Below are 19,798 nucleotides of genomic sequence, written 5' to 3'. Positions count from 1 at the left end.
TTACACTGCCTACTCCACCCTGTAATGACTGCAACTTTATTTTAAAATTTAAAATAATTTTGAATAATCTTTTTATCTTTGCACCTCTTGTCTGCACTTTTGCTATTTTTATTGTTTTGTTTTTTTAAATTGTAAATAATTTAGTAAATAATGTTACCTTTCATATCTTTTTTCTCTTTACTCTTTTCTGTATCCTTTATTATGTTTTATATTTTATTGCTCTGTAAAGCACTTTGAACTGCACTGTGTGTATGAAATATGCTATACAAATAAAGCTGCCTTGCCTTGCCTTACAGCCAGAGTGCCTCGGATGCATTTTTGGACTGCCTACCTGAACTATGGACTTTTACACTGAGTGAGCAGGCTAGTCGTTGTTTTTATCTTTATGTGACTATTTGCCCCATCCATGAAGACCTGATTTTTTTCTTTACAACTAACTATATAGAGCCTTAACCCAGTGCAGCACTTCCTTTTTTCCTCTTTAAGGCTGATTGTTAGCACACTGTATTGTATAATTTTTAAAATGCTTACCATCAGCATGCAGAAATATCACACATTAGAGATAAATAGATTAATTTATGGCACAAATAACAGGGAGGCAGGGGAGTGGACTGAGAAGACAGGATGATGCCAAATTGAATTTAGATAATATCATCCCAGTATTAATTTCCTTCTGACACCATTCAAGGACAGATCAGACAGATGCCTGGTGTTATTTATTGACCCTGTACCTTCTGATTTGTTCAGCATTCTGGATTATTGCAGAGATAAATCAAGGATTGTCGTCTTCACTGTGAGAGGCCTTATCAGTGTTTTGGCCAAAAGGATTGCAGCAGGTTTTTTAGGACCTTATGATGCTGAATGAATAAAGAGTGAAACAGGAAAGGCAAATGCCAGGTTTAAATTAAAGTAGGAGTTACTGGAGTATACGAGCTGCAAAATTGTAGCTGATTTTAAAGGGGCAGGTCACACCAAAATCAAATATACATATTTTATCTCTTACCTGTAGTGCTATTTATCAGTCTGGAGTGTTTTGGTGTGAGTTGTCGAGGATTGGAGATATCAGCCGTAGAGATGTCTGCCTTCTCTCCAATATAATGGGACTAGATGGCACTCAGCTTGTGGTGCTCAAAGTGCCAAAAAATACATTTGAAAAACTCAACAGCAATGTCTCTTTCCAGAAATCATCACCCAGTTATTCAAGACAATCCTAACAACTTGTTATGAGCAGTTTCATGTAGGAACTATTTTCTTCCTACTGAACTACATCTACCAACTGTGTCGTCACGCAGAGGAAAGCGTACTTCCACTGCTAGCTAACATTACAGCTCAGTTGAGGAGGATGCCATCAGTGTTTACATCTCGCGCTGTCACAAGCACAAGTTTCTTGTTCATACAAGGGTGTAGGTTTGGTTTCAACACTGGGTTGTGGGGAGACACATATAAATGGGGGATTTAAAATTTTGAGCATCACACTGGTGAATTTTTATGCATTTGTGCCTTTTCTGCGTCAATATATGCATCAATACATAAAACTCTAATGTTTTTACTTGAGGGGACAAATGCACATGTTCTAAATATTGAGGGGGGACATCCCCCCTGCATCACCCCTGAAATCTACACCTATGCATCCATGACTGGATGCACGCCTCCTTGAGCACAATGATACAGATTCAGTTGGTGGGTAAGGTTGGTAGAAAGATAATAGTTTGTAATACTCACAACAAGGTCTGTGGATTATTTTGAGTAACTGGGTCATGATCTCTGGAAACAGATACTGCCGTTGAATTTTGCAAATGTATTTTTTATTAATTTTTATATTTTGGTGCTTTGAACACCATAAGCCCAGTGCCATCAAAACAATCTAGACTGATGAAGGTAAGAGGAAAATATGTTCTTTTGATTTTGGGGTGAACCGTCCCTTTAATTGCTTCCTTGACAGCTTGCAGGGTGAGAGATGCTGAACATGCAACATAAAAATACTTAAATGATCATTCAGATAGGCACACAGAGGTCACATGAGGTCATGTAAAGGAAGAGACACACCCTTTGAAATTACTGTTTGAGCCAGATGTTGAAAGCAAAATTCAGAAGAGGGCATTCCTCATATCTTTAATGAGTGTCGTGGTTATTTATTAGGAGCCAAGCCCAGTCTCTCAGTGAAGTCATATCCCTGCTGAATGAGCACTGGAGCTGACAGGCATATGGCATTTAACAAGCCTCTGTTGAGGTTATCACAATAATGAACATCCTCTGATCTCACACAGGACCACTGAGATCACTGGGCAATATCGACACACTGGAGAAAATAAATCAGATATGTGCGATTTTTTTCTGCTGCTGCTTCATCTGCCAATGTTCTGACCTTTTCCCTTCCCACTTTAATTCCACTCTTTATATTACTCAAGCCCTACTTCTTAAGTCTAAATCGAGAAAACTGAGGACTACACAAAATGGTTTATCAGAAGAAAAGTCCTCACCTAGAAGTCTGAAGCTCAAACAGGAAACACACACACTGTAGACACAAACACACAAGCAAAGTCCGTGTCGCTGTTTCTAAGGAGATGTCAACACTGTGAAAACAGATGAGGGAACACGTGTGGAATTTTAAGACTGTTCACCACTTCATCACTTCTTCCAGCCTACTGTTCGTCACTCTCTAAAAGAAAAAGGTCCCTCGCTGTTACAAACATGCAGATAACAAGCCAGTCTCAAAGAGTTAAAGTTACTGTTTATTATCTGAATGAGTTTTAACAGGATGTACAGTACAGATAATCTGTGTTTTCCCTCAAAATGCACAGGCATTCATCTTAAATACAGTTTGTGCTTAATAACTTAGATCCTGCTAAGTCTTTCTGTAAAGCACAGTAAAACAGCATCATCAGAAGGCACCGTTAAAATAGCTTTTAACACGTTTGTCTGCAAGCAAATCAGTGCTCTACAAGGCAGTTTGCATGAACTCATAAGCATAGCCCCACTTGTCAAAGCCCTGAGAAACTGTATAAAGTCTAATATTTAAGTGAATCTTAATGCATTCTACCTTACATGCATTAAAACTGGAAGAACTGGTCAAGAGAACACATTCACAGTTCAACAGTGTAACCAAAATCCATCCTGCTTTGCATCAGTTCCCTTCAGAGACAGATATGTTCACCACTGCCTCATTTCCTCCAGATGACACAGGACCAGCCTGTCAATAAATCTGTCCTTTGATGTACAACATCAGCAGCCATTAAAGAGGAGTGTCCTCGCTGTCCTCATTGTGTGTGCTGAGCTGGGCCTTCCGGCGAGCTGTGATGGCTGCCCAGATTCGACACAGCATGCCACCTCTGAAACAGCAATTTTGGACAGCTTTGAATACAGGGTTGCAAACAAGCCATCTCAAACACCACTGGGGCTTTTTCTTATTTTGATAAAAGTCAAACTAACGAGGCAGACTGCATCTTTTCTACACAATCCTCTCTGAGCGAGGGCACTCCCCTCTTACGTTTCTGCATGGACAGATGGTGTGACGGTGATGTGTGGAGGCAGCTCACCTTATTCCACAGTACATCAAGTCATCCCTGGAGGCCATGTAGAAGAGACAGTCCAAGGTGAACTTGTGATAGAGCAACTAGAAAACAGGATCACACAGGTTTGGATTAACAGTGGGCAGATGAGTAATACCAAAAAGCCTCCAGAGTAAAAAAACAAAGGAAAGGGCTCAGCTTTAGTTGAGTTTACCTTATCAGTGGTGTCTTGATCTACAGGAACAGACTTGAGCCAGCGCACCAAAGACTTCACTTCCGGATTAGAATGTTTCTGTGAAGCCGATCCACCATCTATAAAGTACAGAGATTACAACCATTCAGACTGTCGGCTGTGTTTTACTGTGTTAATGTTACAGCAAAAACACTTAGCATGTTTCCGCAGGCAGACTGTATAATCATTATCCAAACTGAAAAGTCAAGTTTCAGCAGATTAGCTGATGATGTGCTGGTGTACACCTTTGACAAGAACCAGTCAGGCAGAAATCCGGAGCCTGAGGCTGAGGCGTGAAAGAGACTGACTGGTACAAGTGTTAAGAAACAGTGACGAGAATCACTGTGTATTAATAATCCAAACAGGGCTTGGTCCCTTGATGCAGTACTGATCATGCTGCAGCATGTGCGGTTAATCATCGGACTATGAGATCAGTGGTTCCCAACTGGTGGGTCGCAGTCCAAAAGTGGGTCATGGGCCCATTTTCAATGGACCATAAGTGACTTACTAACGTATCAACTTTGTAAAAAACACACTTTATTTTGAAGTACAGTGTGTTTTCAGTACAGAACTTTTAGTCTGAAGTGCCATTTCCTGCTGTAGTGTGAGTGAATAACGAACAGCTACTTCACAGACACAGCAAACTAGCTTGAGACATGGCCAAATGCAAGTATGACACTGAATATATTACACTTTGTGGACCTTGAACTAATGACTTCGGAGAAATCTGGACCCTGTGGCTGAACCACTGGCTTCGATGATGGCACACTCCTCGCGTTATTGGCAAACAACTTTAGATACATTAAATAGCAATATCATCAATCAGCTTGTACTGGATATCCTCCACTTTAATTTGGTATGTTTTTTCAGCAAACATTACAAACTGTGGGAATCATAAGCAGCACTCACTTTCATGATGACGCCTGACTCTGATCAAACAGAATTAGCAAATGTTCTTGAATGTTTGTTTTAAGCTGCTCCGAGTACAGGGTGGTTAGGTTTCGACTGACTAAACTCAAAGCTACCGACAGAAAGACATTTTGAGAAGACTACGTGACAACCATAAAAAGACAACACCAGATTTTTTTCAAGCCTGTTTTAGTAGCAACAAAGCAGTCTGTCTATTCTGTCTAACTTCATAAATTGTAACTGTGTGAGAAAATTGAGAGCAACACATTCATGTGTACACATGCTGGGGCAATAAAGCTAATGCATCACTTTTTTTTTTTTCTTCCCCCATTTGTGGCGCCCCCTATGGATGACAGCGCCCTTAGCATTCCCCTATACTACCCATGCCATGGGCCGGCACTACCTCAAGCCTCACATTGTTTTTGTAAGCTGAAACCATTTCCCTCAGTGGAAATGAAGCTTTTATTTAATTTAATTTCACAGATAAGAAACAATAATTTGTGAATACAATAAAGCCTCCACAAAAATAGCATTTTAAGTCTTGTGTGTCATTTATCCTGGCTTCATATGAGTAGAGGAAATCTGCTAGTTGCTAGGCTAATTTATACAATGTAAAACATCATAGGCTTATGCTAATAATGTTAGCATGTTGTATTTGTTTGGAAAACCTGTTCAGTATAAGACAGTTGTTTTGTCGGTGAACCTTGTGAGTTGTAATGGAGCTAAATTTTGTAACATTACCTTTGTTAAATGTTGCTGTTGTCCCTGGCTTCATATGAGTAGAAGAAAAGTCCGCTAGCTGCTAGGCTAATTTATACACTGTAAAATGCCATAGGCTTGTGCTAAAAACATTAGCATGTTGTATTTGTGGGGAAAATGTGTCTGGCAAAAGACAAGTGCTTTGTCTGTGAATGCTGCGAGTTATAGGTAAGTCGATTTGTGTACTTGTGTTTGAAATTGTCTCTATTAAGCCATTTCTAATGTATGTTTTGACTCAACTACACTTAACAGCACTTCACTGAAACCACCGCCGACTAGTGTTTTGGAGGTGTAACTGCAGAGTGACATAGACACGCCAACGCACAAGTGTAAATGCTCACAACAGTGTAGACCACGTGTGTAGGCTATAGCTTACGTTGTGCATAGAGCTGACGTACATGTATAAATCCCACTTAACTCTGGCTAACTTGTATTTTTGCACAGTACAAGAAATGTGGAGGTTTCCCACCATGTAGTTGCACTACCTCCTCTCCTTGACCCAAAACTCTCTCAACATACGTATGATATATAATTATTTAAAGTTAGACTTCTTTAATGATTTATCTAAAACTACAGTATCTCAACTGTGCTTCAAAAAAACCTACTATAAGACAATTCTTAGACACACAACCAAACTCTACCACGCAGACAGCAAAGTTAATGTGCTATCTACGTGGAAGTAACAGACTATTTGGTTGAGTAAACATTACCTTCAGTTACTGCTGCTTTCCTCAGTGCATCTATCATTTCCTGCTTCTTCTCGACAGAGTTCCTCAGCAGCTCCTGGTACTCCCTCTCCTTCTCATTCAGCAGAGTCAACAGTCTGCAACACAGACATTGATCATCACTCAGCAGAAAGCAGTGCAACATAAAAAATCTTAATGAAGAAATGCCAGTGAGATGTTTGTAATTTTCCACTGTGAAGACATTTCATTTAAATCTAAATATCAGTTTATGAGGCATTGAAAGCTTAACACTTAACAGGCATGGCAATAATGCAAACTGATGCAAAATGTCTCAAAAATAAATGCAGCATGCATCATAAACAGAAAACACCTGAATGTTACCTGCTGGTCTCCAGTCGCAGGTCTCTCAGTTTATCACTGAGGGGACAGCTGCTGTTGAGGTCTGTAGGGTAGTTGGGGCTCACTGTTGGCTGGAACTCCTGTGTGGGTGTTGTCTGCTGCGTGTCTGCTGGCGCCAACATCAGGTTAGGGGCAATAACTACAGGAGTGTCTGGGTCGGCACACTGTTCCTCAGGAGTGCTGTCTTCAATCTCAAATGAGGACTGCAGTTGGAGCTTCAGCTCTGGGAGTGGAGTGGTGGGGATGAACGGAAAAAGCAGAGAGAATGAATAAATAAACAACATGTATCCCAAACTTTTGAACTCATACAGTGTAAGATGAAGCTCTACCTGGTAGGAGCACAGTGAGGGCGTCCTGTACTGCCTGTCTCAGCAGATTGTCCAGAGCAAACATCCAGTGAGGTTTCACTTGTTGTTGCCTCAACACCTTCTTCACCTATACACACAGAGCAGAGGAGTCATGCTCAGCCCCAAAAGTCTCATCAATCCTATTGCTGACAGTAACAGGAAAATCTGTGTCCACTCTGAAGTAACTTACTGCATCTTGGAAGCTAAACAGCACCGCCTGCAGGCTGTTCATTGACACTGCAGCAGTAACCATCTTGGCTCGAAGTTCCAGCAAGCTACTGGTCAGCTGCTTCTTGTCTGGGGAGTGGATGTTTTCTCGCAGGCAGCTAATGAGCTCAGTGATGTGCTCTGCAGTTAGTGATGATCCCTCTCCGTGCTTTTAAAAGAGAAGATATATATTGAGCTTCTGAAGTCATAGCTGTGGTACATTATTGAAAACAGTGCAGTTTTATGTTTTTATGGATCAGTCTTTACTGAAACACCCAAAAAAATTTAACTGTTAAGTCAGAATGTTATATAAATTTGTATTAATCAAATATGAAAATGACTGAAAAAACATCTCTCTATTTAATGCATGTATAGGTCTTGTTTGAGCATGTGTGTGTATTTCGCTTGAAAAAATTCCCCTCTGGGATTAATAAAAGCTTATCTTTTATCTTCTTCTATAAATCATGCTTTACACAGAACAAATATATAATTTTACATTACCGTTTGACATCAAATGAATTGGTGAGAAACTGCTAAAGCTTATAATTTATTTAAAAAGCGCATGCCCCAAACATGTTTCGCCCAACCTGATGTAGCCATGGGCAAAATGCATTGTTTGTAACATTTCAAATGATGACTAAATTAAAAGAAGAAGCAATGCCACCCTCTTGTGTGTGATGTATCTGCTTATTGACTATCGTTCTTACAATTTATTTATTCATTTACTTGCTGTATTTGTTCTGGGGGGAAATGCTTTCATGCATAAGCCATAACAGCTTTTAAGTGGAAAACAAACACCAAATTCAGTGTAGGATAAGATGACAGAAACACCCTTAGGTTCACAATTATTACTTAATCAAGTCAACTTGATTATTAACTACACCCAATGCAGTCTTGTCATGTTGCTGTTGGTTCATATTTTGGATATTTGGCAATGTCAACGGTGCATAAACATGTCAGGACAATTTGTGCAATATCAAACTAAGAGGGAATACACACATTCAGGGCTTATTATGTACATACATGGTCATTCGTGCATAAAGTCTTTGCCTATTAGCCAAACTTCGCCAATACTGAAAAACTATGTGACATAAAACTACCCAAAAATTATTGGTGGACCAGTAATCTGTCTAATTCAAAGACCTGCTCGGCTATTTGTATTCTGAATCCCTAAAAGCCTAACCAGGGACAAGGGCTGCAATCCTATGTAGTGTTATGTTGTATAGAAAGACATGCAGTTAACAGATTTCACAACGTTGTGTTGCTGTGACTTTTCTTCACCCACCTGAGGGACAGATTCCTGTATATTAAAGACGACGTTGCTGATGTAGTCGGTGAGGACACGGTGCAGCGTGGCTCTCCTCTCACTGTCCTTTCTCAGCATAAACAGACCAATATTCTCCTCTGTTGAGACTGGACTGCTCATGTCTGAAGAGTCCTCTGGTACTCTGGACAGTAGCGGGCAACAAAGACATCAATTAAACCAGATCAACAAATAAAGACAGAAAAAAACTTATGAAGTGCTCTCTAGATTGTATTTAAAGGTGACACCGGTTGCTGGAGGTGCCCTAATGAGGACCCATGTCTTATGGTGTTGCCTCAAAGTATGTGATTTTTGGACAGCTGTTCACAATTGTATCCAGAGAACTGTTGGTCAGGGAGTCCACTCTTGCACTTATTTACTTTTGTAGGGGGATTCGTACACAGTGGTGATGCTAGCTTTTGGGGCCCCATTAAAATGCATTCTGAGTGCACAAAATGATGGTCAACGAAATTAAAGAACAGTCCCAGTTACAACACAGCCTCTTTGCTACTCTTATTTGACCTGTATTTAGATTTTTCTCTTTTACTAGTTAATGTCGTAGTCCTCTGTTTAAATGCCAATCACAAAAAAGCGATGCATCTACAGAAATGTAAATCCCACAGAAAAGAAATGAAGATGCGGACATCAATGATTGATTCAGTGAGTAATGCATGGCTGTCTGTAGACTGTGGCATTTAATACAGTGGCATTAAGCCCCTTCCACAGGATGTAGCCTGACAAGAATATGTAACTGAAACCTTTATGCGGTTTGCCTTTGATGTAAGATCCTGTAGAACCATGGCTGATGCAGAAATGATACGTTTTTTATTGTCTGTTGCGCAATAATTTAACTCACGGCAGGAAGCTATTGGTGCTGGTTGGGCTCTCTGAGATTTCATCTTCTATGAGGCTGCTCTGGACCCTCCTTAGGTCCAGGGAACAGGACAGGTCGATCGAACCCGAGTCCGAATCAGTGTCCTCGATGAGGATGGAGATCGGCACAGACAGGCTGCGTTGGTAGTCGGCTGCGAGATAGTGGTTAGATAAGAGTGAGCTATCCAAATTTCTATCAACTAGGTTTCATCACAACAGTTGACACACGTGCCAAAACATGTGCTCAACAGTTAAAAAGAAATGTGACAGAAGAAGATGAAACATTACAAGAGAAATAAAAATGATGGTCAGAGATGTCATCCTGACGCCAAGGAGGGAGATGACTTGACTACCTTAGATGTTGTAACTGGAGCAAAAGGTAATTTTGACCCACTGGCTGATGAAAAACTGACAACATATGTGAGAAAGAAGAGCAGTATGTGAATCTGAACTCTACTAAAGCCTCACCTGCAGAAAGGTCTTTAGATTCTACTTCCTGTGGAGCCTTGGCCTTCTTTCTGGGGGACGACCTGAGGAAAGGGTTCTTCAGCAGCTCCGCGGCTGTGGCTCTGTCGTCAGGCTCAGGGACAAAACAGTTCATGATGAAGCCCTTCGCCTTGTCCGACATGCACTCTGGGACCTTGGGGTGGATCTTGAACATGCCCACCTGGATGGGATTGTTAAAAAGAAACTGTTATTGTTCATATAAGCAACTTAACTTTGAGACTGTGTGTTTTAAAAGAGAAAAGACAGACGTTGCTTAGATTTGTTCAGCAGGAGTCTACAGGTGCGTGTTCTCTCATGGCTCTGTGAGGCCGTGCTGACGCTGCGTTCATGTTATGGCAATTACAACTTTCTGATTTTTATATAGCGCTCATGTCAGTCTCCAAGTTGTAATGAAGACTGCAAGACTGATTTTTATGAAAGCCCCGATTTATCCAACTTGGCACTGAATAATGTGGAAGTGCCTTAAACCAAATATGTATTAACAAAGACTGTCATACATGCGATGTAATCAAATCGAATTAAGTGGAAATGGTGGTGGAGATTGTTAACATGGGAATCTGATCTCTACCAGCCATCTCATGTGATACAGCTTTGGGCAGTAGTGCTTACTAAAGGTAACATCAGCATGCTATCATGCTAATGTTTACCTTGGTCACCTTCTTAGTTCAATGTGTTGGCATGCAAATGTTAGGGCTATACGGAATGTCATTTTTTATGATGTCATCACCTAAGTTTTTCTCCTCAAATCCTCGAACAAAATCCTCAATTTCAAATAAAGTGATTTTTTTGGATTAAATGAGTGATGACATCATGACAAGGAGTCCTGAGCGGCAAGCAAATGACTTAACTAATTTACTATAATAGTGTTAGAGCTGTTAGATTCTTTTGTTACTGTGGTTGTATAAATGTAAATTATGGTGCAGTTATACTGCTAGACCGCCTTGTACATACATATATAGGTGCGTGCCTTTTTTGTGTGCTGAAACAGTTGTTTGACTGCAGTGAAACTATTGCTTTTGAATGGTTTAATGCAAATACATATGGATCACTGTACATTAATTATGTTGATCTGTTCTGTACACACGACATCTATTGCACGTCTGTCTGTCCTAGAAGAGGGATCCCTCCTCAGTTGCTCTTCCTGAGGTTTCTACCATTTTTTCCCCTGTTAAAGTTTTTTTTTGGGAGAGTTTTCCCTTATGTGCTGTGAGGGTCCCAGGTCAGAGGGATGTCGTATGCTGTAAAGCCCTCTGAGGCAAACTGTGATTTGTGATACTGGGCTTTATACATAAAATCTAATTGAATTAAAGCAGAATATTTCTTTAGATATAGGTCTTTTGGACTGGAGTTTTTGGAAATGTCTGAACCACATGGGTCGGACACATTCCGACACAACCAGTGCTGGAATCTAATTCTACAAATATAGGAATACTAATGATACATTGTAAAGGACAGGGTGCGTCTAGTGGCTGGTGGAAACGTGCAACACCCGATTCATCCTCAATTAGAAGGAACACGCTGGCAATTCAGAGACTAAGCTCAACAATGGTCTTTATTTACCACAACCAGGAGGGAACAGCAGGCTTTAGACTAGTTGGGCACATATAGAAGCCCTGCTAAGATGAGTTGTAAATATCAGGACATATGTGTAGGTGTGTGGTTTATTCATTTAGACACACACCAGTCTTCACAAAGGGAACAGAGGAACTCAACTAGATTGAGCAGCGGACATGTGGCTCACTGCTTTGGAGGTGGGAACAGACTAATGCAATTGAGTGGAATAGTGTCATACAATCCAGCTAGGGCTGCTGGGAAATGGAGTTCTTAAAGGATAACAGGGAGTTTTCTACATATAATATTAGTGTTACCTAATCTTTGTCTGCGACTGGGCAGAAATACTGGGTTTAAACAGAATAAATAGATGTGTAAAAAAAAAACCAAAACTGCGCAGTATTCGAATGTTGATTTGAAATTCAAATGTCAATGTTACAAATGACGCTTCAAAGCTTCAAACTACTCGGTACGGCCCAAGCTGACAGTTGCCAATAAGCACTGAACACGAAACAGGTGATCTTTTCAAAGTCCTGGACCCATTAAAATTTTGACCTGATGATGGCAGTAGATTAAAAGTTACCAGAGTCATTGCAAATCATTGCAACATTAAGTTATGACCTCATACACAACTTCCCCTGACTTACCTTGAACATGGCTGCCTGAGGACTTCCAAGCTCATGGAAGGGTGTTTTCCCTGTTGCCATTTCTATAATAGTGCACCCTAGGGACCAGATATCAGCCGGCTTCCCATAACCCCGAGGCCCTTGGTCTATAATCTCTGGAGCCATGTACTGGAGAGTTCCTTTTGAAAATAACCATAAAAGTGATTAAAGGAAGTTACTGTGATCAGTTAGCAGATAAAAATACACAACATCCTGATAACATAAAACATAAAGAGTCATACAAGTTTTGAAATACACAGCATCTTACCGGCAAAAGTTTCAGTGCAGGGGTTGATCCCTGCTAACCGTTTGGAGGTTCCAAAGTCAGAGATCTTTAAGACCCCACTGTAAGTGTTGATCAATACATTGTCCCCCTGCACCAAGGACAAATAACCCACAGTTAGATGTTTCACACAGACTACTATCTTATAACAAAAAACTAGGATGAAATAACTCTGAAATTTTTATTATTTGCTATTTGTCCCTCGGCTCACCTTAATGTCTCTGTGGACTATCTGATGGTCGTGAAGGTATTTGAGCCCCTCCAGGATCTGTTTGGTGTAGAAGATGATGGTGGGCTCATTGTCTTTCAGGGGACCCCATTTGGAGCGCAGGAGGGATGACAAACTTCCTACAAGCAGTAAATGTCAAATCACATGAGCTGATTTTATTTTTCATTTCAAATTCTCATTTTTAAGAACAGAATCCTGCTGTGAAAAATGTTATGTCTTGCAACATTACAACATAACAGAACAAAACATAACTTTTCTTGAAAAAGCTATTTTTTAGTGGCATGTGGCAAAATAAAAACCAAGCTATGGACTGAAATTGTTTGCGTATCTTCAGGCGTTTTTTCCAACAATTACGCCATTGTGTGAAGAGATTTTTCTTCAATGAGCAGGATGTTGGAACCACCCACTTTCTTGAAACTGGCTTCCAGTATGTGTTACACAATCGCCGATGCACTGTCAAATCTGCACACAAGACAGATGCTGACTTCCTTGATGCTTATTAAAGACATCATCCTGTAACAGAGCCACACAGTAACTACGGAAATGCAGACTTGAAAGCAGGGGCAGGGCTTCCTCATGTTGGCACATCCATTGAACCAAGGCATGACTGCTTTGCAAGTCTGCTTTGCAAGTCTGCTTTGCAAGTCTGTTTCCATTCCAGTTTTAAAGAACATCTAGAAACCTAATACTAATTCGCCTGTGTATAATTGTTAGGTTGTAGATTAAATTAAAACATTACTAAAGAAATGTATTAGTCTAGGTCTCTGTGTAAAATAACAGTGAAAAGACATCAGTAATTGTATAAGCAGATGTGAATGCATGAAAATAAGCACAGAATAAAACAGTCACACTGGGTGAAGTTGGACTTCAAGTTTTTCTGTTTGAATGTGCCAACAACTAATTTTAGACACCCTCGGGCAATTCTAGACGGTTTATTTTTTTTAACACAACGTTTTTAAGTTTAATCGCTTTTTTAGGGAGACCTGTAAAGACACTGTTGCAGTAATCAAGTCAAATGAAAATATATGCATGGACAAGTTTTTCCAAGGCCTGCTGAGACATATATAAGTCTTCCTTGATATGATCTTAAGTTGACAGTAGGCCAATTCTGTAAGCCTTTAATTGTGGCCATTAAAATTCAAGTCTGAGTCCATGACATATAAGATTTCTGGCTTGGTCTGTTGTTTTAACTTTGCCAAATGAAGCTGAGCGCTGAGTGTTAATCATTCTTCCTTGCCTCCAAAAAACAATGACCTCAGTTTTACCTTTGTTAATCGAGGAAAATTGTGGCAAATCCAATCGTTGATGTGTTTGTTGCGCTCAGTGAGAGACTGTATTGGACCATAGTCCTGTGGTGATATGGTTATGCAAATTGTAAACCGTTTAAATAAAATGTATAACTATTATCATTATTTTGTTGTTTTTTCAAAAATCTGAGCAAGTGGAAGCGTGTAGATATTAAGCAGAAGAGGCCCCAGAATGGAGCCTTGTGGAACTCCGAATGTCATTGTTGTACTTTCAGATGTATTATTTTCTATAGAAACAAAGTAGTCACTATCCTTTAAAGCCACTACAAGGAACTTTTAACTGGATATGCAAAACGTCTCTCGTTTCTGCTGATGTCTGTGCGTGACCTACAACAGCAAATGAGACAATCGGTGTGAAGATAAGCTATTTCTATATAGTGTATATCCATACCTTTAGGAAACTGTGTACGGGTCTGTCCCAGGTCGCTTCCGGAACAAAGCGATTTACGGCACTCAGACGGCACACGTCATTTTACCTAGCTGCTTACAATTGACTAGTAGTGAAATGAAATAGTGACTCTTATAAATAGTCGCTATTCCTCCTCCTCGACCCAACGTCCGCGGGGAGTTAAAATAGCAGCAATCATCGGGTAAAAGTTCTGTGAAAGCACTGGACTCACCAACAGTCAGCCACGTCTCAGTCACACAGAGAAAATCCAATCCTCGGGAAGTCAGGAAATCCTTCAGGATAAACGTTTTGTTCGCTAGCGATCTAGCATTTACCAGCCCAATCCTGGCAGGAGCCGGCGGGTCCACGGCGTTAGCTGTCCGGGGAGCCACACACAGAGGCCGCAGGTTGCGCAGATTCACCCCGCGCCAGCGGGGACGAGGAGAGCAGGGGCCGCGGGGCTGGAACACCTCATCCGGGCCGACGACAGGTACCAGCCAGGCGTCGACAGGGTCCAGCGAGTGCCGAGAAATAAAGAGGCGAGGCACCGCTCCATACTCAGTCCAAGAAGCCGTGGAAGTGCTCGCCAAACAGGCCTTCAGCCTTACCAGCCGACCGCTGCGTTTACCCCGGAGGCAGTGGCGCTTACGCCGGAGAGGTGGAGCTGGGGCGCGGCAGGGGTGAGCTGGGATCCCCGATAGGAGCGGGGGCAAAGTTTTCCCGTCTTGTTGTTTCATTCATCCCCAAAACAAACACATGCACGAGCCAGGTAAGCGTCTTTACGACAATACGCGCTAGAGCTCATGGGAAATGTAGGCTTCATTCCGGCAAAACACTGCCGCTTTTGTCCACAGGGTCGCCAAAATCAACTCAAAATGAAAGTTCCTTGTAGGGGCTTTAAGCAGGAGTAGTAATGTGCCAGAAAGTCCCACCCAATTTCCAGTCAGTCTAGTAATATGATGAGGTCATCTGTGTCATATGCAGCACTAAAATCCAGTAATACTAAGACTAAAAATCTGCTACTGACTGTGTTTGGGTGGATGTCATTGAAGAACTTCAGTAAAATTTTGAGACCAGAACTTTTAATACCTTGTTTATTAGCCAGTTAATGTGTTTTATAGCCAGTGTATGGACGTGGATTTGTCTAAGAATGTCCAGTGATGAACAGTTACCCTTTACTGCTTGAGCTAATGTATTAAATGTTACAATTTTAGAATTCATACCTCCAGGTACTTCCTCCATGAAGATCTTGATGAAACCATCCTGACTGACAGAGCCCAGGTACTGGACAATATTTCTGTGTTTGAGCCTCTTGTGCAGAGCTATCTCTTCGTGGAGGGGCTGGGAGTACCTGGGAGGGACAGAGGAGTAGACATGTGACTGTGAGGTCATCGTAAGTTCACAAGTTCAGCAAAATAGCATCCCATATGATAGCCTAGTTCTTTGCTTTAAAACTAGGGGTGTCAATCGATGAAAATATTTAATTGCGATCAATGGCACGATTGTCCATTGTGAACTCACGATTGATTGCACATTTTTTATCTGTTCGAAATGTAACTTGAAGGGATATTTTCAAGTTTTTTATACTCTTATCAACATGGGAGTGGACAAATATGCTTGATTTATGCGAATGTATGTTTATTATCATCGCAACAACTCAAAACTATGACAAATACAGTCCAGAATATTCTCTAGAATAATGTCAAAGGTACTGCATGCTCAAAAAATATGCTGAAAGCATATCATGGCAAACTCAAGCCCAGCAAGCAACAACAGATCGACATATTGACCTGAATTTTTTTAAATTTAATTTAATTTTATATACTTTATTAATCCCCGAGGGGAAATTCAATTTTTCACTCTGTTGTCAATTACACACAGGTCCGAACACACACATGCACAAACTGGACCTATACATACACTAAGTGGAGAGATGTCAGAGTGGGCTGCCCATTGACAGGCGCCCGAGCGGTTGGGGGGTTCGGTGCCTTGCTCAGGGGCACCTCGGCAGTGCCCAGGAGGTGAACTGGCACCTCTCCAGCTACCAGTCCATGCTCCATATTTTGGTCCGGACGGGGACTTGAATAGGCGACCCTCCGGTTCCCATCCCAAGTCCCTATGGACTGAGCTACTGCCGCCCCAACATTACTTAGTTATACTGACACATTGTAGTGTCCAACTTTACACTTGTAAAGGTTAACTAAACATTCCCTGGTTTTTAAACAGCCTGAAGTACTCCGGTGGAAACTCAATTCACATTGACGGAAAATGCAAATAACTTTGGTCTTGTCGAGAGAACCATCAGGCAGGGCTTTGAATCTGAACTTGCCATCAAAAGACACCTGTCTTTATCCATTTCTGCTCACACAGGTTTGTTTCTGCTTGCCATCCACGTTACTGTTGCATTGCTTTCTAATTTCCCAAACTACAAGGTGGGGCCGAGGGTCATAATTATAGACGGCACATGCGTTAATCGCCCACCAAAAAAAGAAGAAAAAAAAAAGAAAAAAAAGGGGGCATTAAAAAGAATTTGCGTTAACACATCATTAACGCGTAACTTTGACAGCCCTAGTTAAAACAATTTAAAAATTATGGACAAGCACACACACTAATATACATACAAACACAATTTATGCAGGATAAAACTCTACCTGGTGTCTCCAAACCTCTGAATTCCAAATAAACCAGTTTAATATTGGTCAGAAAGAACATGGTAAATGTCTGTAGGATGCATACCTAAATTCTCTTGACTGTGCATGATAAATTACATGTGCAGTTTATACTGTTAGGCTAATAAGTTTTTTTTAAAAAAAACCTCCATTAGTATATAGTTGGTAGAAAGAATGTTGCAAAGTCTAACAATGTTCAGGTTTGCATTTGAAGTATATAAATGAAATGGTTGAAGGGGGTGCTTATAAAAGCACTAAATGTCACATGGCAGCTGCTATTGCACAACACTGAAAGTGTTTTTCCTCTCTCTGTCCCTGTGTCTCGCTTAGTGTTCAGGATCTTCTCTATTTTGTTGTTGTACATCTGGATCATCACTATAATACCTACTAATCTGACACTCTCAATTTGAGTAATTGTTTGTTGCTGGTAACAACACAGTTTGACAAATGCAAAGATAAATCCTGTGCTGTGTCTTGGACACGGCAAGGTTTGGTAAATGCAGATTACAGAGCAACAAACAAAGACTGAAAAGCCTAAACACTCATCAATCTCCCCCAAGATTCCTGAAGAGCACTGGGGATCCAGAGCATGCCAATGGGTGCTATCTCTGCCAAATCACTTTCCATTACGGTTATTATGGAAAAACATTCTTGTGAGAAACAGTGCAGCTTAGTGTCTCCCAGTATGGGAAGTGTTGGTTTCTCATACATGCTGTCCTTCTCAGGAATTTCCTTGATGGCAATGCGAACTTGGTTGCTCACATCCCTCCCAGCATACACGACACCGTACGTTCCTTTACCCAGAACCACCTTGTTGCCATTTTCATTGGTCTCGTAGACATACTGTGGAGGGGAATGAATGAGAATGCATTGACTGAAAGTATGAGCATCACAGGAACTGTGAGGAATTTCACAAGTAGAAGAGAGACAGGTAGAGTGGAGAGAACAGATGTTTCATTCAGGGACTTCTGACATAAAATCATTAGTCCAGAATTCTGAGAATAAATATAAAATTAAATATGGATGTGTTTATTATTTTTACACAAACAGATACCACGCACCATGCCAAATGACATGGAAAATATGACACTATGTTACGGGAATGTTTCTCTTCTTGAGAATCTGATTTTCACCCAGCAACTGCAGTTGTTTCCTACTTGTTGAGGCAACTGAGACCTAAAATAGAGCAAAGTCTGTGTCAGAGGAATGGAAGACTGTGACTGACCTCTAGTACTCCCTCAGCTACATGGTTCAGGTCAGGAGCAGGGTGTTCAGCCTGCTGCAGCAGAGAGTTCACCAGCTCGCAAAAACTAGTGAGAGAACAGAGTGAGGAGACATTAATGTAGATGAGATAGTGTGCTTCATGGAACAAATAAAGTTCCAGCAAATTTCCACTGAAGACAATATGTCAGACGTGCCTGTAGACTTTTGCCAAAGAATTTACCCATAAAAGGAAAACACCCACCACATGGAAGACAAAATCATCTTTGTGAACAGACTCAACAGACCTCACAGTGGAGGTTTGACCACAGTGCAGTGTTTTCCGAGTGGCTGCCTTTTTTGTTTATATAGTGCACGCGAAGATGGACATGCATGGGTGCAGCAAGATACTCAGTGCTATTGGGGTTTCAAACTATTCCCCTGAAAAACAGTTGCCATTGGTAATACACTAAGAGATACTGCATCAATGACAGTAAAAAGGAGGACTGCTGGTAACAAATCATGAATGTACTACGGCTCCCTAATAGTCGAGGAAACGTTAGTCGACCAGAAAGGTCATTAGTCAGCAAGATTTCATTGGTCGCTTAGTCGCAGAAAACTCTATTAGGAGCTGCGTCTTGTCAAAATAAATCAAAACCCATGTGACTGCACCATGTGGGAATTTAATTTGAAAGGACAGACACAGGGAGTGTCCATGCTCAGCAGTCAGACAGGAGTCACGTTACAAACCAATCACAGCTCACAGATATCTTTCCCTTCTTCTGTGAATATTCAGTCTGTGATGAACACGGAAAAGTTGATCATGTTAGTGCAGGACTACCCAGAGCTTTACATCTGTCCCATGGACGATTGGCGTAAACACTTATAAACAGCGCCTGGAAGAAGATCAGCTCTGCACTCAGGATTTCAGGTAAAAAGGCTATACGATGCTTGTTAAGGTTGCTTAACAACCTCAGACTCAACCTGCTGCCGCACTCTTGAAAGCTAAGGCACAAGAGTAGCACCCAGCGCCCGACCTCGTGTTTTCCAGGCGGTCAAAGACATGGCATGTGTACGGCCCCTAACTTCCAGGGCTGGTACCTGTGGTTATTCCACAGGCTAGTTAATAACACGTCGGGCAGGAAATCCAAAGTGTGGGATCGTTTTGAGAAGGTAAAGGACGAACCCAAGGTGATATGTAAACTCATCTTCATTGGTCGACCACAAACATGACGTATCATCTGAAACATGGAAGTAGCTACATGCCCATTAGCCACTTAGCACAATCATTACTGTTTTGCTGACAGCGTCATTAACAGGCGGCTCGCTCAGCGTGTGACGTGCACTTGTAGATAAAATATAGGCCTATATTAATGAAGGTTCATTAGTACGGTTTTGTATTTCTCTGTAATGTAGCACAGTGTTAACAATGTTACTGATACTATTCTTTCTCACACCTTCAACTCAAACCATTGTGTTGCCCCGCCCAAAATATATATCATTTAATACTTCCATTAAATCAGAAACATGCGGGCGAATAATCGACTAATGGCCCTAAATGACGACTATTGGCCAACGAGGAAAATTCTTAGTCGGCAGCCCTAGAATGTATACAATGCAAGATTTATAACCTTTTTTTAAAAGTTGGTTTTGCAAATGTTCTGTGGGGACGACAATGCAGCCAACAGTTAGACATCAAGGACACACAGAGTGCATATTGCTGTGAAACGCCTAAATTAAACGTTACTTCTGTTTGTTTTCCAGAAAAGCCCACA

General features: G+C 41.1%; 1 protein-coding gene across 1 annotated transcript in view; it reads right to left on the bottom strand.

The window, feature by feature from the left end:
• Window positions 1–2,711: 2,711 nt before the first annotated feature.
• The window catches only part of si:ch211-1i11.3 (mitogen-activated protein kinase kinase kinase 5), a 28,272-nt gene continuing 11,185 nt past the window's right edge, over window positions 2,712–19,798 (bottom strand). The window contains exons 13-28 of the mRNA XM_050046679.1: window positions 18,049–18,133; window positions 17,533–17,666; window positions 15,378–15,505; window positions 12,442–12,578; window positions 12,216–12,321; window positions 11,930–12,087; window positions 9,693–9,891; window positions 9,208–9,376; window positions 8,334–8,496; window positions 7,032–7,217; window positions 6,824–6,929; window positions 6,477–6,717; window positions 6,120–6,232; window positions 3,724–3,821; window positions 3,537–3,613; window positions 2,712–3,329 (exon numbers count right to left, since the gene is read on the bottom strand). Coding sequence (XP_049902636.1) covers window positions 3,233–3,329; window positions 3,537–3,613; window positions 3,724–3,821; window positions 6,120–6,232; window positions 6,477–6,717; window positions 6,824–6,929; window positions 7,032–7,217; window positions 8,334–8,496; window positions 9,208–9,376; window positions 9,693–9,891; window positions 11,930–12,087; window positions 12,216–12,321; window positions 12,442–12,578; window positions 15,378–15,505; window positions 17,533–17,666; window positions 18,049–18,133 — 2,197 coding nt within the window. The 3' untranslated portion in view covers window positions 2,712–3,232. The remainder of the gene's footprint in view (window positions 3,330–3,536; window positions 3,614–3,723; window positions 3,822–6,119; window positions 6,233–6,476; window positions 6,718–6,823; window positions 6,930–7,031; window positions 7,218–8,333; window positions 8,497–9,207; window positions 9,377–9,692; window positions 9,892–11,929; window positions 12,088–12,215; window positions 12,322–12,441; window positions 12,579–15,377; window positions 15,506–17,532; window positions 17,667–18,048; window positions 18,134–19,798) is intronic.

This window comes from Epinephelus moara, chromosome 6, assembly GCF_006386435.1.
Source record: "Epinephelus moara isolate mb chromosome 6, YSFRI_EMoa_1.0, whole genome shotgun sequence".
NCBI classification, from domain to species: Eukaryota; Metazoa; Chordata; class Actinopteri; order Perciformes; family Serranidae; genus Epinephelus; species Epinephelus moara.
Note: the sequence above shows the minus strand (reverse complement) of the source record. Positions and strands in the feature narration are given on the sequence as shown.